General features: G+C 55.5%; 1 protein-coding gene, 1 long non-coding RNA gene and 2 other non-coding genes across 4 annotated transcripts; 3 read left to right on the forward strand and 1 right to left on the reverse strand.

The window, feature by feature from the left end:
* The first annotated feature begins 538 nt into the window (after window positions 1-538).
* Pwwp3a (PWWP domain containing 3A, DNA repair factor) lies at window positions 539-17,338 on the forward strand. The gene is made up of 14 exons (XM_051173021.1): window positions 539-600; window positions 2,288-2,412; window positions 2,940-3,025; window positions 4,041-4,111; window positions 6,110-6,943; window positions 8,197-8,298; window positions 9,789-9,859; window positions 11,394-11,470; window positions 12,234-12,294; window positions 13,513-13,588; window positions 13,939-13,989; window positions 14,323-14,759; window positions 15,196-15,284; window positions 16,950-17,338. The coding sequence occupies exons 2-14, from the start codon at window positions 2,356-2,358 to the stop codon at window positions 17,005-17,007; spliced, it is 2,070 nt and encodes a 689-aa protein (XP_051028978.1). The 5' UTR covers window positions 539-600; window positions 2,288-2,355; the 3' UTR covers window positions 17,008-17,338.
* A 4,889-nt stretch (window positions 17,339-22,227) lies between these two features.
* On the reverse strand, window positions 22,228-22,300 carry Trnaf-gaa (transfer RNA phenylalanine (anticodon GAA)). Its single transcript has one exon. It is a non-coding gene; the product is annotated as a tRNA-Phe (tRNA).
* Window positions 22,301-22,410: 110 nt separating this feature from the next.
* Window positions 22,411-25,757, forward strand: LOC127183589 (uncharacterized). The gene is made up of 3 exons (XR_007830048.1): window positions 22,411-22,467; window positions 22,593-22,762; window positions 25,720-25,757. It is a non-coding gene; the product is annotated as an uncharacterized LOC127183589 (long non-coding RNA).
* Window positions 22,422-22,495, forward strand: Trnan-guu (transfer RNA asparagine (anticodon GUU)). The gene has a single exon. It is a non-coding gene; the product is annotated as a tRNA-Asn (tRNA).
* Window positions 25,758-25,774: the final 17 nt, after the last annotated feature.

Here is a 25,774-nt window from a genome sequence, read left to right on the forward strand (position 1 = left end):
CCAGGACACTTGGGGACCTAGGAGGTCCCCTCACACATCCTATTTCCACTCCGGGACACAGCCATCCTAACTGGATGGCCTTTTCCCACATGGGTGGGATACCTACTTCTGGGGTGGGAATCGGGTCACCCCACAAGCTGGAAGGAACTAGCAGCTTGTCAGGAGTTGGTGAGGCCTTCCCAAACCCATCTTCTTCCTACAGCGCCTCATGGCTGGGGGGGAAAGATGGGGGCGTGGCATACAGGCGGAGGCGGGGCCTATCGAGGCCGCCGTCCGTCTGTGGGAGGGCCCAAGACGTAAACTCGATCCTCTCATTGGGCAGCAACGAGGGGTGGGACTTGGAGTAGGCAACGAGGTCCACCTTGCCTGGGGCCCAAGAGCCCTTACTGCCCACACCAGGAGTTTGATGGGCAGGAGGCAGGGCGGTGGTGGGCGTGGCCCGGGTCGGGGGCGTGGCCCACCAGAGGCCGCGCACGCCTGGGGGCGGGGCCGAGGCGCAGGCTCGCGCCTCCCATTGGGCAGCGGTGTGGGCGTGGCCCGGCGCCGCTGTGAGGCAGGCCCCGCCTCCGGCCCGCGGGGATCTGCGCGGCGGCGGAGGCGGTGAGCGCGCTGGCTTGCGGCGGCGGTTTGGCGGGCGGGCTTCCGCCGTTGGGACCGCCGCGGCCTGGTCGCTCAGGCTCGGACGCCGCGTCAGGCGGGTTGGGGGTGGGTGAGCCCGCAGCGGCCTCGGGAGGGCCAGGCGGGGCGCAGGCGGCGAGCCTGGGGAAGGGCGGCGGCTGGGCCGGACCGGCTGGGCCGCATCCGGTTCTGCGCGGGGCCCATGTATGGCTGAGGCCCGTGGGGCTGAGAATCTCCAGTTTCCTGCTGCGAGCCTTGTATTTCTTACCTGAATTCCCCTCTGCAGCCTTAGGCCGCCCCCGCTGTGTCCCAGGCGAGAGCCTCCCATTTCCGGCCTGATACCTCTCTTGCAGACTGAACCCCGTATTTCCGGCCTACTACCTCTCTTCTGCAGCTTGAATCCAGAGTTCCCTACCTTATCCCTCGCCGCCTTGGCAGTCTGAACCCATGTCTCTGCTGAGATCCCGAATTTTCCTGCTGGAAACCCCACATTAACCCGAATCCCCCACCTCTGCAGTGTGAACCCAACATTCCTTGATCTCCCTCTCTGCAGCTTGAACCGTGAATTTACTGCTTGGTATCCCGTCTCTGCAGCCTGGACTTGTGTCCTTGCTAAGAACTCTTTCATTTCCTGCCTGCGCCCACATTTCTTTCCTTTGCCCCCCTCCCCCTTCTGCAGTCCAAGCCCCAAATTTGTTGCCCAAACCATATTTCAATCTTTGCAGGGTACACCCTCTCATGTGACCTCTGTCGTTGCTGCAAAACCCTGTATTTCCCGCTGAACTCGTGTTTCTGCAGCCTGAATCTCGGTCCCTTATGTGACCCCCCCCCATCTTTTTTACATCCCTCTCTGAACCCGGTCCCTGCTGCAGGGCCCCACCTCTTGCCTCTCCCCCCTAAAATGCTTTTCTTGTTATGGGACCCCGTATTTGCTGCCCAAACCCCGGTCTTCTGCCTGAGCCTCGTCTTTTGTTATCTGAATTCACATAACTGCTGCAGCGTCCTTATTTGATTCCCGAACTCCCCCCCCCCCCCAGCTTTGATGAACTCCCGTTCTTGCTGGGAATCCTAAATTCTCCAACCCTGCAGCCTGGAGTCCCCCTGGAAGCGCCTCGCCTGCCTCTGTGAACCCTTCTACATGAACCCTTTTTTCTGCCTCGAGGTCCCCTTCTTGCCCCCTGTGTCCTTCCTACTGTTTTGGTTACCCCTCCCCCATCTTTCCATTTCTGTCCGCAGCCCTGGCTTTTTCTGCCAGGAGTGTCGTGTCGTGATCGCCTGCATCTGTCCCTGTCCTTCCAGGGAATGGGGCAACCTCATGTGCCGCGTGTGTTGTGCGCTGCCCGTCATCCTCAAGGCCTAAGGCACGGAGGGTTGTGAGCTTTGATTGCTCAAAACGTGTGCTGCTGCTGCTGCTGGGGCCCTGTCAAGAGTGTTCTGGCACCCTTGAATTTTATTTCTGGAAAACAATGAAGCTGTTTCCCCAGGTTCCAGGGCCGTGCACTTGACTCTCACTTGGCTTTTTGCCCAACATCTCAGGCCAGGATCTGAAATTAACATGTGTCCTAGAGGCAGTGTGTGAGGCTAGCCTCTGCCTGTGAGGCTGCTTCTGTGCGCATCTCACCGAGTGCAAGCAAAGCCTTTCTAAACTGTCACGCACATTCTATTGCAGGGACCTCTGGCGTCAGGCCCTGTGCCACCGTGAGCCCTGAGACTCCCTTCCTGCCACTGTTCTGAGTCATGACGGATGCCAAGTATGTCCTCTGCCGATGGGAGAAGCGACTGTGGCCTGCGAAGGTGACAGCCCTTATTCTCTTAATTTCTGGAATTAGAAATGACTTTCCGTGACAATAAAGTCTTTATCAGGCTTTCTTCCTTCGGAGTGACTGGGTGGAAGAGCTGGGCCTGAGTGTTTGGCGCAGGAGCCTCTGGCGGGTGTCCTGGGTCCCCACCACTCCATGGGGCTGTTGGTCTGGGGCTTAGAGGCCCTACCTCTGGGGTAGTCTTTGATTATTTTTCACATGAAGGAGAAAATAAGGTACAGAGGCTCTGACTACAGGGAGTATCTGGCTAGGAGTGCCTGGCAGGGGAATTAGGGTTTTGCTGGTGCTGCTTCTAGCAAGTCGGTAACAAGTCCTGAGCCCCTGACCGTGGTGGCCACAGGCAGCAGCGCTTCAGGTTCTGTTGGAATCGGAGGAGCTTGGAGCAGTTACCTGCCAATTCCTATGGCTGTCAACCTCGAGAGAGGCTTGCCCCTGTCTGTCCCTGCCCATCGCCATGACAAGAATTCTTCTTTTCTTTTTCTTCTTTTTTTTTACACATAGGTTTTGGCCCGAACTGAGGTGTCAGCGAAAAACAAGAGAAAAAAAGAATTTTTTCTAGATGTTCAAATACTCTCCCTAAAGGAAAAGTTAAGTGTGGTGTTTTTTTTTGTTGTTGTTGTTTCCTAATACTGTCTTCCCTTCTGAGGTTTCTGATGTGCTTCTCACAGAAGAGAGAGCCGCCTGCCTCCGCTGGGCTAGTCTCTGCTGTCTCTCCCCACAGCCTTGTTGGGAGGACAGTGGGTTTGACTTGACCCTGGCTCCAGGTGGAAAGTCTTACATGAGGCACAGGGATCTGCAGGGAGAGGGGCCCCAAGGGTGAGAAACAGAAATTATCCCCAGGGATCCACAGTGGGGTTTCCCCACCAACAAGGACCCACATATTTTATTTCTGATCCGCCTGTGCCAGGCCCACTACTCCACTGAGAAGAAAAGTGTTTTTCTGTGCTGGAGAAGCAGATGGGTGGGAGGACGCTGCTGTTCTGTGCGCGGTGACCCTTCATGGGTCGTCTGCAAGGACGATGGGGTGTGGGCCTATGGTGTGTCCCCTGTCGCCGTCCTCACTTCTAAAGAGTCCACTGGCCGCCCATCTCCCGGGTCCCCCCTGGCCAGTTCCTTCCTGCCACCGTCTTCAGAGCCTGCCACCACTCGAGAGAGTCCCCAGTTCCCGCTCTCCCTGCGGCAGGGAAGGTAATTGAATACTTGAGTTTAAAAGGAAAGTGCGTCCTTTTAAACTAAAACGCGCCTGCTGGGCTGTAAACAGCTCTCGGTGACATTAGCGGCTACTCAGAAAACCTAACAAAGGAGTTATTTGTGCAGTTGACAGTCGGATTTGCCTCATGAAAGTCCCAATTTGAATTTATTTTTACTCTTAACTCCAGCCGACCTTTTCTTTCTTGAAAGGGGGAGGAAAGGGAAGAGAGAGAGAGAGAGAGAGAGAGAGAGAGAGAGAGAGAGAGAAACAGAGAACACCAGAAAGCCATGTCTGCCCTGGTTGGCCGTGTCCCTTCTCCAGTGTGACTTGGTGTGAGTGGAAGGTGGACAGGGACACGCGGACAGTGGTTTTGCAGGGTGGTGGCACTAACCAGCTCCTTGTCATCGCAGGATCCAGGTTAAGAGTTCCGCTGTGGAGGCGCTGCAGAAATCGCACATTGAGAACATTGCCGCTTTCCTGGGTAAGGGCTCCAGCCAGGCCACCATGGTGCTGCGCCAGTGACAAGCATGGTTTTTGCAGGCTACTTTGTTACAGGGAACCTCACAGAAGGAAATATGTATTTGCTTGCTTTCTGTTTGTTGGTTTTTTTTTCCCCCCGAGACAGTTGCTTGCTTTTTGTTTTTCCCCTTTTGAGACAGAGTTTCATGTAGCCTAGGTTCTGTTGAAATCAGAATGTAGCAGAGGCTGACCTTGAACTCCTTCTAGTCCTCCTGCCTCTTCCCCAGTGCTGTGAGGATGGGTGAACGACACCGCTCTCAGTGTGCTGGGCACAGAACCCAGGGCCTGTGCAGAATAGGTGCTTGCAGTCCAGCTTTGCAGCTGCCTTTCTGAGCGTTTTAGACCCATAACTCCCCCCGCCCCCGACACCCCCTCTGCACCCCCATCTCTATTGTCTTATGTACGTGGGTTTTGTCTGTTTGGGCAGTGCTGGGCATGGAAGCCAGTCACCAAGCTGAATTCCAGTGTCTACATATTCTGTGTTTGCTTCTTAGCTTTTGAGTTAGAGTCTCATACTGCAGTCCAGGCAGGCCTGGAAGTAGTGGTAATCCTCCTGCCTCAGCCTTTTTAGGGCTGGGATCACAGGTATTGGCCCCATGCCTGGGTTCTAGCTGGGGCCCTCCATACACCAGTCAGCTGGCCAAAACCAGACCTGCCAGATGGCAAGAGCCACCCTAGAGCCATGTGGTGGGCAAGGAGGGCTGGAGAGGATGCCTGCCCCACAAGTGCAGAGGTCCCGGTGTGGCCATGGGTCAAGGAAGGCTGAGGCAGAGTCAGTGGGAGCTCATGGCTGCAGACTGTAAGTCAGCCTTCTCAGTAGTGAACTCTGGGCTGCGGCTGCCGCTCTGCCACAGAAGCAGCCTTGTAATCAGTCTCTGGGACCACAGCATGTATAAATATCATAGACACACACATGTGTACATAACATACATACAGAGACACACGTGCATATAGAACATACAGACACACGTGCATATATAATAGACAGTATACATAAGGTACAGCCACGCGTGCATACATGACAGAAATGTACATGTATACGTAACAGACACACATGCATACATAACACAGAGACTTATATATGTATACATAACATACAAAGGCACACACATGCACATATGACATACAGGCACATGCATACATACATACATAGCTAATTAAAGCCCAGGGAGCGAGGACAGATGTTCGTCTTCCATGCTGCTCCCTCCGTGTCATGTACAGGGCTGTATGGCGGGTGAGACTCGGCTTCCTTTGTGTGTGTGTAGGACCTCGGCTCAGCACTCACCACCGTCCCCTTCTTGTGACTAAGCTAGAGTTGCTGTGCACCTAGCTGCAGCCCGGCCGGGCACATGTGCCAAGGGTCCAGCGGCTCTTCCCCTTGTGTGGGTTACAGCGGTGTAGACAGGCCCGGGGCAGCTGAGGCAAAGGTAGCATGTCCGGGAGCCCATGGCTGCTCGGGCAGCTGTGAGCTGTGCCAACCGCCTCGCTTCCAGAGCACAGGCGTTCCCGGTGCTGCCTGAGCATGGGGAGCTGTGAATACATTTCGTTTCTGTTCAGCAGGTGCCAAGTATGGCTCTGATAGAAGGAAGCGATGTGAAGCTGTCCGCGCCGTCCCATCCTAACAAACAGTGCCAGGTGTGAGACACAGACACACTTAGGCAGTGTTGTTTCAGGACTTTGAGGGATTTAGCTTTCAGCCGTCAGGCTGAGGTCAACCTGCCTGCGTTCCTCTCCTAAGTCATAGCCCTGAGTGTGTAGCCATCTTTTGGCTTTGTCTTTGCGTTTTGGGGTTACATAGCTAAGCAGTGCTCGGCCTGCCTGTGGCTCGGTGGGGACGGCGGTGCCAGGCACTTGGAGTGTTCGCCTAGTCTTTTACAACATAGCATATGTTGACCACCACAATAGTTGAGTCCTAGGCCCCCGAGCGGGACCCTCACTGTGCACATGTTTGTCTCTCCAGCCTCTCACAGTACAGTCACGGGGGTTGCTCCCCTGGAGGAGCTAACGTACCGACGCTCCCTGCGAGTGGCCCTGGACCTCCTGAATGAGAGGGCCAGTTCGAGTCCTGAACGCCATCTGACAGAAGATGGGACCGCACCGTCTGAGCAGCCACACACAGATGGGGCCTCGCAGGCCTCCAGCGCTCCCTCCCCATCGATTCTCAGCGAAGACTGTGAAGATTTAGCGGCCCAGTGTGCACCCAAGAGCAGGTGGGAGTGTGCACCACAGAGCCTGCCGGGCTTGTCTGCTGTTGAAGAGGATCCCAGCTGCAGAGTGGACCAGAAGACAGGCCTCTCAAAGAACGGAGCCCCGAGAGCTGGGGTGCCTTCCCCCACTGGAGGCGAGTCCCCCAATGGTCCCGGGCCACAGCTGGACCATGGACAGGAGGACACAACCAGTAAGAGGCAGAGAAGTTTGGGAGAGAGACCTCCCCGGCGCCGAAGAGTGGAGTCTCGCCTTTCTGAGGAAGAGGGTGTTGCAGAGAGCGGGGAGCAGGCCCGCTGCCATGGGAGCCCAGCTTCACCTCAGCTGTCCTCGCAAATCCAGGAGGAGGAGGAGGGCACTGGGGTCAAAGGCTGTGACCCGGCCATGTCATCAGGCAGCAACGGGCTGCCCCCGGCCTCTGAGAGAGGGAGAGGGCACCCCACAAAGAGGCCACGCTTGGATGGAAGCCAGAACCCACCCCCTAGGCAGCTGGGGATGAGGACTGTGGGGGCAGGGCCCTCCCCTCATAGCTGCCCTGGGGAGGTTATGATGCTGCACAGCACTGGAGATGGTGACAAACCAGAGGAAGGTAATTGTGGACCGGGACTCGTGGGGTTCCGAGGGGGCTGGGGCATGGTGTGTGTAAAGGCTCAGTGTCTCCAGGTCTGCTGTCTTCCCTAAGGAATTGTGACTTTCTCTCTTGCCAAGTCTTGTATCTTTGTGTTTGAATAGGGTGGGAGCCCAGGCACGGCAGGGGTCCCTGCTGAGCACTCCTGTGCTGTCCTTGCTCACTGCAGAATTCACAGTGAGGGGCCTGCTGAGAGGATTAGGACATCCTGCTTCAGGGGCTGCCTGGAGGTCACTCTGAGACCTGTGTGTGGCTGCCCCGGGGCTGGTCCCTGCTAACCCATCTTGACCCACTGAGCTGGCGGGAGGGCTCACAATGGTGAGCATGCTCAGGTGGGCGTCGGGCACACTGGGACCCTTCACACAGCTGGACTCTGCCCAGAGATGGGCTACAGGGAGTAGCTGGTCCCTGCCACCGTGTCTTGGGGAGAAGGGGACTGTCTCTGCCCTGTTTGCAGTCATCTTTTGGTTCTGAGGCCCATTCCATGCATCCACGTGTCAGACAGGGGCAGCACCTGAAGTCTGACACCTACTGAGCGCTGCCCTTGGCGGCCTGAGTGCTCATGGTCTCTCCGGTGTTCGTTTTTTATGATGCACTTGAGGCAGGAGCGCAGGGCAGGAGTGAGACCTTTATTCATCCCGAGCACCAGAAGTTAAACAACAAAGGAGGAGGGCCAGGAAGATGCTCAGTAGGTGAAGACTAAGCCACCAAGCTGGGTCCCAGGAACTAACAGGGTAGAAGCAAAGAACTGACTCCTCAAAGTTGTCCTGATCTGTACCCTCCAGTGTACATATGTTCGCACACACACAGACACATTCACACATATGCACATAGACACGCATGCACAGACATGTGCAGGCACACACAAAAATAACACAGACATGCATAAATACATGCACGCATACACATTACACATACAGAGACATATGTGTGCACACTCAGGCGTGCACAAAAACCCCACCAGCACAAGATGCACAAACACACGGAATAAGCATGCACACACACACACACACACACACACACACACACACACACACACTAAGCATGCACACACAAAAACATAGAAAATTTGTAAAGAAAGGCAAACCCAGTTCTGGCCATGGGGTGCACCCGTGTCGGAGCAGGGCTCTGTCTTTGTCGTGAATGGCCCTTTGTCCCTAGCCCTTTGCAGGGTGAAGTGGTGGCCATTGAGTGGTGTCCCCCTGTCTCAGCAGATCCTATGTCCTCGGAAGAGTCCACAGGCTACAAGTCCATCCACTCTCTGCTGGAGGAGGAGGAGGAAGAGGAGGAGCCACCCCGGATCCTTCTGTATCACGGTAAGAGGGTTCCACTTGGACAGTGGGTGAGGGGCTCCACACTGTGCAGCCCTCGGTAAAGCCGGCTAATTGTTAGGTGCTGGGGGTGTTTTTTGCTTTTGTTTTTGTTTTTAGACAGGGTTTCACTGTTTCTAAGTGCCCTGGAACTCGCTGTGTAGACCAGGCTGCCCTCTAACTCAGAGACCTGCTGCCTTTGTGCCCCCTGCCCTGCCCCACCCCTGAGTACTGGCATGAAAGGCCCTGGCACTGTTGCAGTTTCTGAGCTCCGACCTGAGAGCTCCTCGAGCCTTGTCCCCCTCCCCTCTCTAACAGTGCTTTGCATGGTGCCACAGGCCTGGGAGAGGCAACTAGTCCTACACAGAGGCCGGCACTGGGCCTGCCCCTTCCAGGCGCACTGACGAAGATGGAGGCTCTTCTACCCTCAGTCGGGCAGAGCTACCTTTACCAAAGTACAGGGACCGATGCTGCTCCTGGGACCTGTAGGGCCTCCAAAAGGGTGCAGCCAAGGGTGACGTGTGAGTCGGGGCAGTGAGTGCACAGAACCCAAGGACCGTCCTTAGCCAGCTGCACATCAGATGGGGCACAGCGTGGCCTACACAGGGCAGCTGAGGGGCTGTCAGTAGCGTCCTGCGCAGGTGACAGCTGCAGAACGCCAGGGCTCCCTTGCTGTCTCCCCTCCCGTCCTCCTTAGCGGGCATGGGCACTGTTGACCACCCAGGCGGTTAGAAGGCCGTGGGCGCTGCTGTGAGCTACGCCTCACGGGTGCTCGCCATTCCGGTCAGATCTGAAGATCGGGCCATACTGGCTGCAGAGGGACCCAGCTCCCCGACCTCAGGGTCTTTTGTGTCCTTCCATGGCAGGCTTGAATTGATGGCCTCCCTGACCTACCACACCAGGCTCATGCCAATTGCCAGTTCCCAGCCAGGGTGTCTGAGGTAGCTGGCGCTCTCCCGAGTGGCTCTCAGAGCCATGTCATCTCCTCCCCAAGCGCCTCCTGGCCCCAGGGAGCCCTTCCTAGCTTCTGGGTTTCATGGCGGGAGGTGTGTGAGCCGTGTGATCTTATACACACATACGTGTGTGCGCGGGTGTGTATGTGTGTACGTATGTACATACATATGTATATGCTCTACATTTGGTGGGGAGCTGCGCCCGGCATGAGCCTCACCTGGCATGGACACTGTTGGAGGGTATTAGACTTAGAGATGGGGGCTCTGAGATAGAACTCCCCCATCTGGCTGCCTGCTTCGCCTCTTGCCACAGGATGTTTGTCCCCAGGGACACACATGCACGGTCACGCCTCATCCCCACACGGGCGCTCAGACTCCCGTTCTGTGTCTTTCCTTCTGTCTGGATTTCCTTGTAGATGAGGTTCGAGTTGGGTTTAAAGAATGCCACGGTGCGTGTGGGGCTTTTCTTTTTTCTTCTGTCTGTACTGTACTTGTTTGACGTAGATCAAACTCATCCACTCTCTTCCTTCCTTCTAACTGTAGAACCACGATCATTTGAAGTAGGAATGCTGGTCTGGCTTAAATACCAAAAGTACCCGTTCTGGCCTGCTGTGGTAAGTGCACCTGTTACCAGCTGTGTGCACCCGGCCCTCCCCCCTCCCGTGCCCCCTGTCCTCCCCCCCACAGCCCCCCCATCCTGCTGCTCAGGCAGGTAGTGTGGTAGCGAGAAGGCTCGGGTGCTGATGATTGAGACACAGCACATAATCCTCCACAGCAGGGCTGGCCTTGAACTCACAGCAATCCTCCTGCCTCTGCCTCCCGAGTGCTGGGATCACAGGTGTGCGCTATGGCGCCAGGCATTGTCTCCATTCTTTAAGGGTGGAGACCAGGGCCTGGAACATTCTAGCTCTAGTGAAGTGCTGTGCCACCAGGGCCACAGTCTGCGCTCCAGTTACATTGTGTCAGGTGTTTAATTCTGGGATGTTGGCTATGTGTGGCACTGCAGGGAAGTGAGGCAGCAGGATGGTGAGTTCAAGATGCCTGCGGTGCGAACACCGGGCTTGGGGACACTGGGTGGCCTCCCTCAGCCCCACCCTGGCCCTCCTCGTACCTTTCTAGTGGGTTTGTTTTTGCTTTTGGAGACAGGGTTTCTCTGTGTAGTCCTGGCTGTCCTGGACTCGCTTTGTAGACCGGGCTGGCCTCAAACTCACAGTGACCCACCTGCTTCTGCCTCTATGAGTGCTGGGATTAAAGGCGTGTGCTACCACGCCTGGCTTTTTTATTTTTTATTTTATACAATTTCCTGTATCTAGTGTGTTTACAAAGGAGATAGTTTCCTGGCGGGACAGTGTCCAGGCATAGGATTAGGTATGAGGGTTGGTGTCTTGGGGACCATCTGGACTGCTCAGGGAGAGGCTTGCTGGTCTCACTCCTTCATGGCCCCGAGAGAGGGGCTGAGTCGGGTCCATACCATGCATTTGGTGCCTGCCCAGCTCTGGACAGCTTCCACCCAGCCCTGAACCAGTGGCAGGGCCAGCTGTTTAGGCAGAGAGGCACAGGCAGGGACTGGCACAGCATGCACAGAGAGACCTAGATTGGAGCCTGGCATGGTAGTACACACCTGTCATCCTTAGCCACACACAGAATTCAAGGCCAGCCTGGGCTATGGAGACTCAGAAGACAAAGCGGGTTGGGTGGGCGGGGCTCGGCGGGTAAACTGCTTGCTGCATTGCATGAGGGCCTGAGTGCTCAGCTCTTTAAGCCCACAAAGAGCCAGACGCCAGTGTGCCTACAGCCTGGGGAGATGGGAGGCCGAGCCCCGGGCCCCTCCAGAAACTGTGTCAGTTGGTCTGTGTGTGCAGTCGCACTGACCGAGCCTGTCGCAAGTGAGGTGGAAGGTCAGGGCTGATCCTTGTGTGTCTGTGGCCTCCACCTGCACGTGTGCACATAGGAAGGATTAGGACCCAGTGGAGAGTTGTGGAGTCTCCCTCCCAGGACCACAGGGCCGTGGCAAGCAATGGGGCCTGAAACTTGGCGTACCATCCCAGTGCTAGGATGGCCAGTCCTAGAGAGGCCACGGAGGAGGTGCAGAGGTGCAGTGTCGTCCTCTGCCGGTTGTAATGCTGTGCTGTCCCAATTTGCCCACAGGTCAAGAGTGTCCGGCGGAGAGACAAGAAAGCCAGCGTGCTCTTCATTGAGGGCAACATGAACCCCAAGGGCCGAGGGTTAGTGAGCGAATGGGTAGGGTGGACGTCTGTAGTGCCCCTGACCGGAGCTGCTGACACAGTCCAGTGTCACAAGGTGCCTCGGCCGGATGGCTAGAGCAGGCAGCCAGGATGCCAGGGCGGAGCCACAACCAAATATTGTTCTTTTTTTTTTTTTTTTTTTTTTTTTTCGAGACAGGGTTTCTCTGTGTAGCCCTGGCTGTCCTGGACTCACTTTGTAGACCAGGCTGGCCTCAAACTCACAGCGATCTACCTGCCTCTGCCTCTCGAGTGCTGGGACTAAAGGCGTGCGCCACCACCGCCCGGCTCCAAATATTGTTTTTTTTGGGGGGCGGGGGGAGTTTGAGACAAGGTTTCTCTGTGTAGCCTTGGCTGTTCTAGACTCACTTTGTAGACCAGGCTGGCCTCGAACTGACAGTGATCCGCCTACCTCTGCCTCTCGAGTGCTGGGATTAAAGACGTGTGCCACCATGCCCGGCCCAAATATTGTTCTTATTGAACTAGATTTGGCCAGTTTGCTAAGGGTTCTCAGCTGTGCCAGCAGCACACATGAGCACACCTGAGCTGGCCTGCCTGCTCACAGTGGCCTCACAGCCTCCCTTAGGCACCTTCCAGAAGGTGACCCTGGGCACCTGAGGGCGGCCAGTTGGGGTAGGGACCTGGGCCCCCAGTGCATGGAGGCGCTGCCACCCAGAGCAGCGTTATGTCTCCCCTGGGCTGAGGCTGAGGCACCCATGCTGACTTTGTTCTCTGCTTTGTCAAGAATCACCGTGTCGCTGCGAAGGCTCAAGCACTTTGACTGCAAGGAAAAGCACGCCCTGCTGGTAGGCGACCTCTGTGCTCTGCTGCTATCAGCAGCTTCACTTTTGTGTGTGTGTGTGCATGTGTGCGTGCGTGCACACATGTGGAAATAGATTGTGTGCCAGGCACTCCTGTGGAGGCAGGAGACAGCCTCTGGTGTGGGTTCTTGCCCCTGGTTTGAGGCCCCAAGTACCGCAGGCTCACGGCCTTCAAGCTTCTGCGGATAGCCTCCTGTCTCTGCAACCTTTGTCACCCTAGTGGTGCTGGGCCCCACCTGTGCATCGTATCTTATTTTACATTCTTCTTGGCATTTGAACTTGTTTTCCTGAATGATCTTTGTCTCCTTGGCCAGGAAAAATTATTTTGTTCTATTGACTCAAACCAAAACACCAGGCTGTGGGGTGATGGTCCGCCCTGAGCAGTTGGGTATCATGGCCTTACAGTCAGTCCCTCTGAGAGGCACCTTTGGGAAACATTGAGGTGGTGGTGGGCGCTGCTTGCTGTAGCTGTACATCAGGGTGTGTGTGTCTGTCTGTCTGTCTGTCTGTCTCTCTCTCTCTCTCTCTCTCTTTCTAAGACAGGGTTTCTCTGTGTAGCCCTGGCTGTCCTGGACTCACTTTGTACACCAGGCTGGCCTTGAACGCACAGAGATCCACCTGCCTCTACCTCCCTGAGTGCTGGGATTAAAGGCGAGCGCCGCTACCGCCCGGCAGGTGTGTGTCATCACACATCCATTCAATAAAGTGTGCCGGGATGAGGGCCTGAGTGTGATCACCAGAGCCCACTTGAAGGGGAAGGCATGCTGGTGTGAGGCCGTTACCCCAGCACTGGGGAAAGACAGGAGGACCTGAGCTCACGTGCCAGCCGGGCTCAGTGAGGGACTGTTAACAAAGAGGTGGCCAGCGATTGAGGAAAGCTCCCAATCAGCCCCTGACCTTACGCTCTGAGCATGTGGGCACAGCATCCCAAGGTGGCAGGGGGAGCTAGAACCCCAGTCAGGAGGATTAGTTCAAGGGCTGGCCAAGGATATGCACAAAGCCTGGGCCACTGACGCCCTGTCTGAAGAAGACCGAAAGGTCAGTTGGTAGTGCCAGGGCTTGCTGAAGCCTGCAGCGCCGTGGCCTGTTCCTCCAAGGGCCAGGCCACACAACACCTACCTAAGCTTGGAAGCCTAGGACACTAAGGCCAAGTGCCTTCAGGGCCGCCTCAGCCCATTCATGCCCAGCTTTTGGGTTTTGTAGGATAGAGCCAAGGAGGACTTTGCGCAGGCCATCGGCTGGTGTGTCTCACTTATCACCGACTACCGTGTGCGGCTCGGTATGTGGGCTGCACCCCAGGGAGTGGGTGGGGTGGGGTACTGTGGCATTCGCACCTATTGAGGGCGGGACAGAGGGGCTGAGGTGGTCCCATCCCTACATCCCCTCTTGGCTTGGCAGACCTGTGACAACAGGACTGTCTCTGTGGAAGTCCCTACACAGTACCGACTCTGGTGACTTTGGCTGTCACCTGAACTCCTGGCAGCTCCTTTCTGGGGCAGTGGACAGACTCACACCCCACATACCTGGGTCAGGGTCAAGCACAAACCAGAAGGCTCCTGAGCAGGAGTCCTGAGCCACAGAACCGTAGGGCACAGGTCTGAGCATAGCCCTCTCTCATGCCCTCCACAGGCTGTGGCTCGTTCGCTGGGTCTTTCTTGGAATATTATGCTGCTGACATCAGTAAGTGTGGGTGTGTCCTTCAACATGGGGTCTGCTTTCAGTCCTCGGGAGACTGTCTGAGTCTCCCCCTGTCCTTGGTGCATTGCTGAGGTGCCAACCATCCTGAGCAAAGTGGTGACCTTAGCTGCCGCCTTGTCCTGTGAGGTGTGCAGCTGTGAGCTGGGCGGGCAGGCGTCTGAGGGGTGCTGCCTTCACACTGGGCCCTTTAGCTGGGGCGCTCAATGTCCCCAGAAGCTTGTCGTGAGCATGGGAGCTGGGGCTGGGGTAGGTGAAGGGACACTGAGGTTGAGGCTGGAAGACGACGCAAGCTCCAGATGTGTGCTCCCCTTGTAGGCTACCCTGTGCGCAAGTCTATCCAACAGGACGTCCTGGGGACCAGGTTTCCCCAGCTGGGCACAGGGGACCCTGAGGTGCCTGTAGGGGACAGCCAGCCCGGCCAGTGGCGGCCGTGCAGGAAGGTGCTGCCCGACCGCTCCAGGGCTGCGAGGGACAGAGCCAACCAGAAGCTGGTGGAGTACATTGTGAAGGCCAAGGGCGCGGAGAGCCACCTGCGGGCGATCCTACACAGCCGCAAGCCCTCTCGCTGGCTGAAGACGTTCCTGAGCTCCGGCCAGTGTGTGACATGTGTGGAGACATACCTAGAGGACGAGGCACAGCTGGACCAGGTGGTGGAGTACCTGCAGGGCGTCTGCCGGGATGTGGGCGGCAAAGGGCCTGCTTGTGGCAGCGGGGACCGCATCCGCTTCATCCTGGACGTGCTGCTGCCCGAGGTGGGTGCCGCAGACCCCCATGCCCAGCGCTGCTCAGGGCTCCAGGAGGAATAGGTGCGGGTCACTTAGAGAAGCTGCCAGCCGGTGCCTCTTGGATAGACCTTTGTGCTCACAATCCTGTGGCCTTGTTGCTGTGGGTGGGACCACATCCACATAAATTGGAATATAAAGGCGTGGGGAGGATGTGTGCTAGCTGTGTAGCTCAGGCTGCGCCTCACACTAGGGCCTCCTCCTGCCTCAGCCTCTCCAGTGTTACGGTGACGGGTCTGGTCACCATGACTGGCTGCTGTAGTCACTGATATCTACTAGAATGTGTAACTTTAAAACTGGGTGGTTTGACCGTCACAGGTCTCATGACGCTGGCACTGAAACCCGAGGCCTTGTGCGCGCCAGGCTAACTGCCCACTGAGCCACCGCCCTCCCCGTCCCTCCGCAGGCAATCATCTGCGCCATTGCTGCAGTGGAGTCGGTGGACTACAGGACGGCAGAGCAGAAGTACATCCGGGGCCCGACGCTCAGCTACCGGTAGGTCCTGGCCATTGTTCTGTGCTGTGTCCCCCATGTGAAAGGCTCCTCAACCCCTGTCCACAGGTGGTGCAGGTGCGGCGGGTCAGCTGGGCCTTCTTTTCCAGGCAGGCTGGACAGAGGTCCAGGTCTGCAGGCTGTTCCCCTGTGGGCCCAGGCTGGATGCAAGCCAGGACCCTGGGGCTGGGCCGCAGCTGCCTCTGCAGTCCTGGCCCTGTCGCGTGCTCTGCCCGAGACCCCTGTAATCTCCTTGTACGGAGTGCTGTGGCTCTGCCCCGCCTGCTGCAGTGTGGCTGGTGGAGGGCACGGAGCTAGATTAAGAGGCAGTGTAGCCGTCAGCAGTGCGGCGGGATGAAGATGCCTCTCCTGTCGGCCTGCAGCACACTCCTGAGATGTGTGGCCCCAGAGCCTCTAATCCACCTCTGGGCATGCTGCCAGACCTCCATGCGTGGGGCGGGGCAGAGACAGGCAGAGGACGCCACTGCAGTCACAGACGCAGCTCTCCCCCCAGAGCCTCATGCCAGACTCGAGCACATTGGGGCACGTTGCCTCTAAAGATAAGTCAGCGTCCCCAGGAGGGCAGTGGGCCCTGGCACAGGGCCTCTGAGAGCAGCCATGTTAGGTGGAGGCTGCCAGTGACCCGCTCGGATCGCGCAGCTCCTGCCGTCTGCTGTGTTCTGACCCCAAGATACCATTGCAGCCCGGGCAGAGCTCAGTGTCAGCCCTCATCAGTAAGTACAGGTCCTGTGGGCGACCCCCGTCTCTAGAACCGAGGTGGAGGTGGAGGGACATTGTCTGATGTCACCCTCAGGCCTTCATATGTGTACGTGCGTGCAAGTGACGCGTTTGGTGAGCGAGGCCTCCCTCTGTGCTCTGTCGTCTGACACGGTTCCTGGGTGAATCCGGGTCTTTGCTCCTACAGGGCAAGTCTTACTGCCCAGTCAGGTCCAAAAGAATTCTTTTTTACATTTCTAGATGTTTATGAATATGGGCGTTTTGCCTGCATGCGTGTGTGTAGCTGGGCCCTGAAGACGCCTGAAGGGGCCTTTGGGTCCCTGGAACTGGTGTTACAGGCTGTGGGGAGCTGCTGGGAACTGAACCTAAGTCCTAATCGAGATCTGTGAGCCGTGCGCCCAGCTCTTGAAGTAATATTATTTAGAGAAAGTATGATTGGGCAGGCAGGAGGATTGCTGTAAGCTCAAGGCCAGCCTGGGCTGTGTGAGTTTTGTCACACAATAAGTCAGTCTGGGGCCGTGCAGTCTGAGGTCAGAGCGCTTCCCTAGTGTGCATGGAGCCCTGGGTTCCGTCCCAGCTCACCTGGGAAAGTGTCAGGCCAGCCTGCCTTGCCTGGGACCCACAGATTGAGTACAATAAAATATACTGTCTTAATTATTTCTGTGTGGAGATCAATAGCTCTTTCTACCCCACGTCAATACCCCACCTTCAGCAAAACAGATTGCTCTCAGCTTCCAGACTGCAGTGTCCTCTCTGGACGCCGGGTGCCAGCAACGCCCCCCCCCCCCCCCCCCACTGGCCGCTACTCTGTGGCAGGCTGTCTTTTTCTTTGATGCATAAACGCACCCTGCACCCTGCTCTGGCCTACGTCACGCTAGTGCTGCATGACTTGCTGGCGCTGCCGTCTCAGGGCGTCTCTGTTCCTTGCAGGGAAAAGGAACTCTTTGACAACGAGCTCCTGGAGGAGAGGAGCCGGCGCCGGCGCTGATGCCGCTGGATGCTGCTGCGAGAGTGCCGCCGGGAGCCGCAGGCCCTGAGCCCTGAGCCTGGAGAAGCCGCTGGCAGCTGTGGGCAGCCGCTTCCTGGAAGTTGCTGTGCGTGTGTGCCCATGTGTGTTTGGTTTTTTAATTTTTGTAATGTTTTGTTTATAAATGCGTTTGAATGCATATATGTCATGGTCACTGCGCAGTGTGGCTGGCATGTGCTCCTGTTTCACGTTGCTTAGTGTGTCAGCCCTACAGAAGCTCCTGGAAAGACTGATTTGAACACAGCTCCTAGAGCATTGACACATCTCCCTGGCAGTGTTGTGCTTATTTCTTCTCTGTGGTTTCTGGAATCTTCTCTGCCACTCCTCTGTGGTGAGCAGGAGGCGGGGACCCCTGCAACAGCAGTCTAAAGAAGGGGGCACACATTCGTCCGGTGACCTCTGAGTGTCCTCCTGGGAGGACAGACAGGTTAGCTGCACTCAGTCCGGCCCCACACAACCCAGAGCTGTCACCAGATTTCCAGTGTGGCCATCACCCCACCTAGACACCATTTCAGGGCTGAGGGTGGCTGAGGATGACAGTAAGGAAAGGCAAGCTCCTGCACCCACTGCCGTCAGGGTCCCCTGGTATCAAACTGGCTGTGCAGAAGCTTTGTCCACCAGGACCGAGGGCAGAGCCACTGCCAGCCGCCAACAGTCCTAAGCTGGCCTGTGCCAGGCAGCTGCGTGGGTGCCCTTCACACTTGGACCATCCCAGAATGAGATGGAGTGGGAGTTCACACGGTCGAGTGGGCATCCGTGTTGACAGCGGTGTGCCAGGGCGGTACAGGGTAGCTGGGGAACAGAGGCATCCTGCCCGCGACGTGCACAACGACTCACATTTCTCTACCATCTTTATTGAAACCGAGTTGGAGGGGCAGGTCCGACCCTGGGTTCCGGCCACAGTCCTGCCACCCACGGGGCTCACCCAAGGAAGGGACACGGGATTGGAAGTGTCAAAGCATTGCCGTGGAGCCTCTGGGCAGAATGGCTAGAGGAGACCTGGCAACAGGGACGCATTAGTTTCCTGTTGGCGTTGCTCCCATGGGCAGCACTGGCAGGGAGTGGGACCCCTTTCAGAATGCCAAGTAGCCCCCATTCATGCTGCCTGCAGTGTCCCCAGCTTTCCCTGGTGTGCACCTGACCATGTGGCCTATTTGTTTCTCAGATCCGGAGTGCTGCTGCACCTGGCTGCCAAGTGCCCACTGCTGCCCCATTATGGTGGGCCTGGGGCAAACGCCATTCCAGCTGTTGTCCTGGGTTCCGCACCCTGGTCAGCCCAGCTGGGAGACAAGACACAGTGGTCACAGATTCGGGCAGGGCCTTGGCAGTGTCCTCACCCTTCTGTGCCCCTTGAAGCCCTGTGTCCTGTGGGTCGGGATGGCCTATGATTTGTCCTGAAGCCACATTTCCCTTTGCAGTTGGAGGCTTATACCCTTGGGTGAGGACCTGGCTGCTTTGCAGGGGCCAAGAAGCCAGATATGGCTGGCTCACCCGTGCCTTGTCAGTGCCCCCACATCCCCCATGACTCCCACGTGCTCTGGGCTCAGGGCCTCCTACGCCCTACAGGGCATGGGTGCACCACTGGCCAGCCTATATGCCAGCCTATATGTCCCCCAGGTGAAATGGCCATGCTCCCTAGACATCACCAGTGTCCCCTAGGATATCAGTGTGGCCTCTCCTTCCTCTGCCCCCGCTGTGATGGGGAAAGGCCCAAGGCCTCTTCTGCATCCCTAGGCTCCCTGCTGCCATCTAGTGGTGTTCTCCCACCTCGTAGATCTCGGGGACCTCAACCCTGTGTCTCACTGAAAGCAGCAGGTGGCCTGCAGCTAAGAGGCCTGTGTGGGATCCCCACACCCAGGCACATGGGCAAGTGGCGTGTGTGCCACTGATGCTGTACCAGACACTGTGCCATGCTAACAGAACGACGGGAAGTGGTACAAAGTCCCACCTCACCTGTCTGCCGTGCGTGGCTGTGGCCTTGCCCTCCCACCCTCCTCTTCCCCTTCCTCCCCTCTTCCTGTTTCATTTCCTGCCTTCTTACCCACAACTATTCATGAAGCCCCGGTTCATCCCCTCATTCCCTCGTGACCTGTCCCTGTGATGTCCTTGAGCTTCTGGGCTCCTGAGCACTACCCTGTCTGCCTGACTACTGTCCATCGGTCAGGCAACCCAACGCACCAAGAAACCCTCCACCAGCCACAGCTACAGAGCGTTAGTTATCCAGAGCTTGGTGACAGGAAGTGTGCTGTCACAGTGGGTTCCTGCAGATCAGGGAGTCAGAAAGCAGCTTGGTCAAGAGCGGGCAGTTGACTGTAGGCTCAATTTTTTTTTTTTTTTAAACAAATAGATTTTATTTTATTTTATTTTTGGTTTTTCAAGACAGGGTTTCTCTGTGTAGCCTTTGCCATCCTGAACTCACTTTGTAGACCAGGCTGGCCTCGAACTCACAGCGATCCTCCTGCCTCTGCCTCCCGAACAAATAGATTTTATTACGGACTTATTAACTGAGAGGGAGCGTGTCTAGGGAGCGTGGCCACTTACAACCTGACTAACCTAACCAACAGGAAAAGGAGATTAATGAATACAATAATGAAACCGTAAGGATATCAGTTCCGAGGAACAATTCTCCTGGCGTAATCAGCAGGATTTCTTCTGCTGGAATCTGGAGCAACCAGAACCCGGAACCTCAGCAGGGGCCTGGAGCCCCAAAGCCTTCCCTCGAGCGGTTCTCTCTAGGAGCGTCTCAAAGTGGAGCGATGAACAGCCAAAACTATCCCAAGTCTCCAAAGGCCCCACCTCCTGTTTTTAGCTCACATTTATACCTCCTCTCAGAATTTGTTCAAGGATGTTTTTGGTTCAACTTCTAAGGGGGTAAACATCACCTTCTCTCTCACAAGTCTTTTTCTCATCCCCCACTTGTGATCTAAACAAAAAGCATGTTTCTCCTTCAGTTGACACTACACCAGAGGCTGGGCATGGAACACATGTGTCAAGGCTGAGGACTCTGGGGTCCCTGGAACCAAAATCTTGTACATGCCCTATCACCAAGCCATAGTCTACCTTCTTTAAAAGGCATTACATTTATTGGCGGGGGGCCATGAGTGGGCATTTGTGTGTGAATTTTGTGTGTGTGTGTGTGTGTGTGTGTGTGAGAGAGAGAGAGAGAGAGAGAGAGAGAGAGAGAGAGAGAGAGAGAGAGAGAGAGAGATGGGTGGGGTGGAAGTGGGAGAGAAAATGTGACAGGACATCTTGCAGAAGTCTTCAGCTATGTGGAGCCCAGACTTGGAGCTTGGTAATCAGGCTTGATGGCAATGCCTCTGTCTACTGAGCTATCTGGTTGCCTTTCCATTAGTTAGTCCTAAGTTTACGTCAAACATTATGTAGTGCAAGGTGGCCTTGAATCCTCAGGAACCCTACCTTATTCACTCTGTCTTTTTGTCTCTCTCTTTTGAGACAAAGTCTCTATACAGCCCTGGATGTGATATGTAGACCCGGCTGGCCTCGAACTCACAGAGATCTGCTTGCTTCAGCCTTTCAAAAGTCAGGGTCCCAGTTGTGTGCCACCTGGATCCTTCTCTTAGCACCAATCCCATCCTGGGGTCCCCACGACTGCATCTAACCCTAGCAATGCAACCCACCTCAGATTAGTCAACACAGGACTTTGGGTGCTAAGTTTCCAGCACCTTCTGGAGCTCCCATTGCAAGGACACCAGGGAGAAAGTGAGGGAACTTTAGAGGGCCGCCAGTTAACCGGGTCAGTGTGCTCTTCGGAACGCACTGGCTGCACATGGAAGGTGAGGGGTTGGGGTGTGGCTCAGATGCAGGGCACCTGCATTATGTACATTATGATGAACTCTGACCCTGGCAGATCTCCCCCCCACAGGAAATATTTAAAATATAATTTGGCTCACCTGGCTGTGGCCTACTTTTCTGAACTATCTCTGTAAGTTGTCTGTACATCTAAAATTCTAGATGGGCACGGTAGGATTGAGGCCGGAGGATTACCATGAGCTGAAGGCCAGCCTGGGCTACAAAGTAAATCTCTCACTCAAAAGCAAGCAACCACCTTTAATCACAGCACTCCGGGGTCACTGTGAGTTCGAGGCCAGCCTGGTCTACAAAGCGAGTCCAGGACAGGCAAGGCTACACAGAGAAACCCTGTCTTGAAAAACATCCACTAAGCAAGCAACCAAAAGAAACCTAAAAGTTTTTCTCCAGCTCTTCCTGGCCATACCCAACCTTATAACACACACACACACACACACACACACACACACACACACAAACACACACACACACAGGAGCGTGCCTATGCGAGACTATACAGAGGACAACTTCTGGAGGCAGCTCTCTCCTGCCACCTTGTGGGACGCAGAACACTAGCGCAGGCAGTTGCTGTGGCCGTCAACTGGCGAACTCGCTCTTTCCCCGCCGAACCAGCAACCAGCATTCCAGCCCCCACCTCCCCTTTTGAGACAGGGTCTCACGTAGCCCAGGCTGGCCTCGAATTTGCAGTGTAGCAAAGAACTTCTAGCTTTCCTGCCTCAACCTCCTCAGTGCTGAATGGCAGGCGCATGCCACACATGCCCTGTCTATGTGGTGCTGGGGAGTCCTCAGCACGATAGGAGAGACTGCTCTGCCCACAAACCTCCTGGATTTGTTTTGTTTTATTTTATTATTTTAGTTTCTGTGTGTGGGTATTTTGAGCACATGCATGCCTGGTGCCTGAAAAGGTCAGAAGAGGCACCAGAGACCCTGGAACTGGAGTTCTAGAAGGTTAGCAGCCACATGTGGATGCTGGGAAGTGAACCCCTGTTCTTTCAAAAGAGGAACCAAAGCTCTTAAGGGCTGAGACATTTTTAAAATATTATATAATAAAAAAAATAATAACAACAACAATAACAACGACTTTTTGAGAGGAAGACTTTTTCAGAGGCCCTCTTCCTGCGTCTCTTGAGTGCTGGAACGACAGATGTGTAACGTAACACTTCACCCTAGTATTTTTTACATTTGATAATCGGCGATAGCTTAAGCCCTACCAGTTTAAAGAATATTGGACTGGTTGCCAACTTCTGAGAAGAGTTTAAAAGTTAAATGGTGGACTGGATGAATTCAGCATTGTGGATCAAAACGAAACAAAACTCCGAAACGAGTAGATGAGTCAAAAAAAAAAAAAACCTCTGCCGAAACCCGGGATCGAACCAGGGACCTTTAGATCTTCAGTCTAACGCTCTCCCAACTGAGCTATTTCGGCTGCGTGTCAGATGTCGCTCCTGGCTGGACTCCGCCCCGTGCCGTTCCGCTGTGCGCACGCGCACTGCAGACCCCATGCAAGAAACCTTGTAGATTTACACCAGAGATCTAACTGCAATGCTGTCTCTGTGGCGCAATCGGTTAGCGCGTTCGGCTGTTAACCGAAAGGTTGGTGGTTCGAGCCCACCCAGGGACGAGCATACTTTTCTTTTGTTTTGTTTTTGTTTTTGTTTTTTCCTGAGATTGAATTAACCGGCCGGTGTTCTTCCTTTTGTTTCCCTTTCCTGTCACAGGATTGATGGCGTCCACAGCGACCACAGGCAGCAAGCGCGTCGGAACGACTCTGCTTCCTGCGCCGGTTTCCGCTGTTGACTATTTGAGCGCTGGACCAGCACCGGAAAGCTTTGGAGGCCGGACCGCAGAGGTTGTCTGAAGGCCGAGGCCAAGATGGCGGCGCTGGCGGGTGAGTGTGGCCCAGAGATCTTGATAGCGGCTTAGTAGTCCTGGGCTTCGAGCTGGGGCTCTGGGGGGCACCTTGGGGCCCGATCCCTGGCACGAGAGACGAGAGGACTGCAGAAACCTACAGTCAGGTCCCAGCACGCGATGATGTCGGTGTGTAGGGTCGGGTGAAGCGCGTCCGGAACCGCTGCCCGCAGTTCTGCCTGCGATGATCACCTTGAATTCTTGCAGCAGAGTGCAACCCCAGGAGCCCGGCTGATGTCCCTGAAGCCCAGAGAGGACAGGGAAGGGATCCAGGACCCTCAGGCCACCCACCTACCCGGGTTGTTCTTTTCACCTCCATCACCGCGCTGGGCAGCTAGGGCCAATCCGTTTCGCTGGAAACTTGATACACAGTTTCTTTATATACAGGAGTTCAACGCAAATGCAATCTGGCATACTGAGCGACAGTTGCCAAGTGCCTTCTCAGAACCTCCCATTACTTAGGCGGTGGCACCGGTAACAGGAGGAACGGGAGATCGCAGGAAGTCGAGTCTCACTCTTTCTGGGTTTTGTTGTTGCTTTGAAACAGTGTCTGATGTTGGCCTCATCACTGTAGACTTTGTTTGTTTTTGGTTTCTCTGTGTAGCCCTGGCTGTCCTGGACTCGCTCTGTAGACCAGGCTGGCCTCGAACTCACAGCAATCCTCCTGCCTCTTGAGTGCTGGGATCTCAGGTGTGCAACACCACACCCACCCGGCTCAGAGGATGATCTTGAAGACTTGATCCTCCTGCCGTCACCTCTCTTGTGTTGGGATGAGGGCTGTGCACCAATCGTGCCCGTTTAGGCAGCAGTAGGGATGGAAACTAAGGGCTTGGTGCCAACAGAACTCCAGCCCCAGTGCCTGTTTTTGTCTGTCTGTCTGTCTTGTTTCTGAGATGGGATCTCATGTGTCAGAGGCTGACCTTGAACTCCTGACCCTCCAGCCTCCAGCCCCAAGTGATGGGAGGACAGACTGTGCTACTATGCCCCACTTTGTTTATTTCTTTGTTTTTTAAAGACAGGGTTTTCCTGTGTGGCCTAGGGTCGTACCAAACTCATGACGCTCCTGGCTCAGTCTCCTCGCCTCTACAACTAGCTTAGCTGTCATGTGAACGCTATGAGGAGTTGAGCGCATGGATCCATGGCATTGACTGCTGCTTTCTGCTTTTACTCAGGCTCTGTGAACTTTCAAGTGAACAGTTAATAGACCCTGCTACCAATTGCTGTGTTTTGCTACCTGTAGTCAGATTTGAAGGAGAAGCTAATTTGCATTAATACCTTGGAGGAAGAAAGGAGGATGTTTGCTGTAAGGCATTGTGAGGTTCAGCTGTGATCCCACCCCTTGGGAGGCTGAGGCAGGAAGCCTGGGCTATACCATGACACCCTGGGATCTCTAGGAGTTCCAAACCAGCCTGCTCTACCAAATGAGTTCCCGGCCAGCCAGCCAGGGCTACATAGTTAGACCATTTTAGGAGTCAGGAAGAGGAGAGGCCTGGAGATATGGCTCAGTATTAAAGTGCTCACCGAGTTTGTTTAAGGTCCCACATTTGATTCCCAGCATGACAGCACAAAAGTCTGGTGTGAGCCAGGTTCGATGCTGCCGGCAGCTGCTCAGAAGGTTCTTTTGAGGTCAGAGTTCAGAGCTAGCTGGAGCAACACAGAGTGCCCAGTTAAAAGCCCAGCACTGGCACCTCCAACCACTTACTAGGGCATTTACTTTGCTGTAAGTTTATCCAAAGCCTTAAGTTTTCATATGGGGAGACCAGAGCCTAGTCTGGGTCCCTCAGACGGAAAGTCTAGACTGCACAGGAGTCTGTCTTCGGTCCAAGCAGTCGTGACCTTGGGGAACAGTAGCTCAGAGCAAGTCAGAGTGAGCCAAGAGACAGAGAGAGCGTGTGAAAAGCAGCTGTGAACCCCGTGCTGGCACCCCCTTGTCGTGGTGGGAGCCCCCCTCTCAGTCTCCCCTTTCCATGGTACAGGGGCTGTCCCAGGTGAAGCCCCCTCCCACCTCTCCCATCCAAGAAAAGCTCTTACTATGTAGCTCTAGCTGACTGAAACTTGCTACATAAACCAAGCTGGCTCTGAACTCACAGCTTCCTGAGTGCTGGGATAAAAGGTTTGTGCCACCATGTCTGGCCCCAGAGGACAGAAATTTGTCCCATATTCCTTGAAGCCGGAGCTCAAGATCAGGGTGTCACAGGGCCGAGGTCTCATGAGCTCACAGATGTCGTCACACCCCCCACCCCCACCCCCATAAGGTTGTTCTGTTTATTTCTGTACGCTCTGCCCCAGGTGGGTTTGTTTGTTTGTTTGTTTTAATGCTATTTGGGACTTTCCAGAGGCTGTTCCAGGACATGCTAGCCCCCTGCCTCAGCCTCCAAAGTGTTGGAATGACATTTGTACATCTTCAGACCTGGTTCACCCCTGTCCTCAGAGAGAACATTGATCCTGCTAGCTCAGGGCACAGCTTAGTAACCTCATTGTAGCTTATTTGCCACTGAAGAGGCTCATGAACACAGCCGTATTTTGAGGTGCTAGGACAAAGGTTCCAACCCAGGGGGATGTAAGTTAGTGTAGGACATAGCTCCATCCTGGCCCCAAAGCAGCCTACTGTGTTTCATTTCTTGCTTCCAGCTGTTCCTTGTAAAAAGTGCCCCGTGTTGAGTCCTGCCCTGTGAGAAGGGCCTGCTGTGTGCAGATGGAGGACAGGTTATTGGGGAGCACTGTGTTGAGTCCTGCCCTGTGAGAAGGGCCTGCTGTGTGCAGATGGAGGACATGTTATTGGGGAGCACTGGCTGGGGTGGAAGAAGGGAGACCTAGGAGGCTGAGGGAGAGGTGACTTTCGAGGGAAGGTGCGGTGTCTGAGCTGGGGTAAGAGGGAGAGTGTGCTGGAGCCCTCCTGGGCGCTAACAGCTCATAGCTCTGTGCTTCCCTCTCTAGCTCCTGGCCTGCTCTCTGTGCGGATCCTGGGCCTTCGGTGAGTGTGCGGCCTGAC

Source organism: Acomys russatus, chromosome 31 (genome assembly GCF_903995435.1).
Source record: "Acomys russatus chromosome 31, mAcoRus1.1, whole genome shotgun sequence".
Taxonomy (NCBI): domain Eukaryota; kingdom Metazoa; phylum Chordata; class Mammalia; order Rodentia; family Muridae; genus Acomys; species Acomys russatus.

What these genes read in the sequence shown, in the direction of transcription:
- Pwwp3a (XM_051173021.1), top strand. Translation starts at nt 2,356, where the DNA reads ATGACGGATGCCAAGTATGTCCTCTGCCGATGGGAGAAGCGACTGTGG. An exon ending in ATACTCTCCCTAAAGGAAAA is followed by an intron (nt 3,026 to 4,040) that starts GTTAAGTGTGGT and finishes TTGTCATCGCAG; the next exon opens with GATCCAGGTTAAGAGTTCCG. An exon ending in TGGTGACAAACCAGAGGAAG is followed by an intron (nt 6,944 to 8,196) that starts GTAATTGTGGAC and finishes CTGTCTCAGCAG; the next exon opens with ATCCTATGTCCTCGGAAGAG.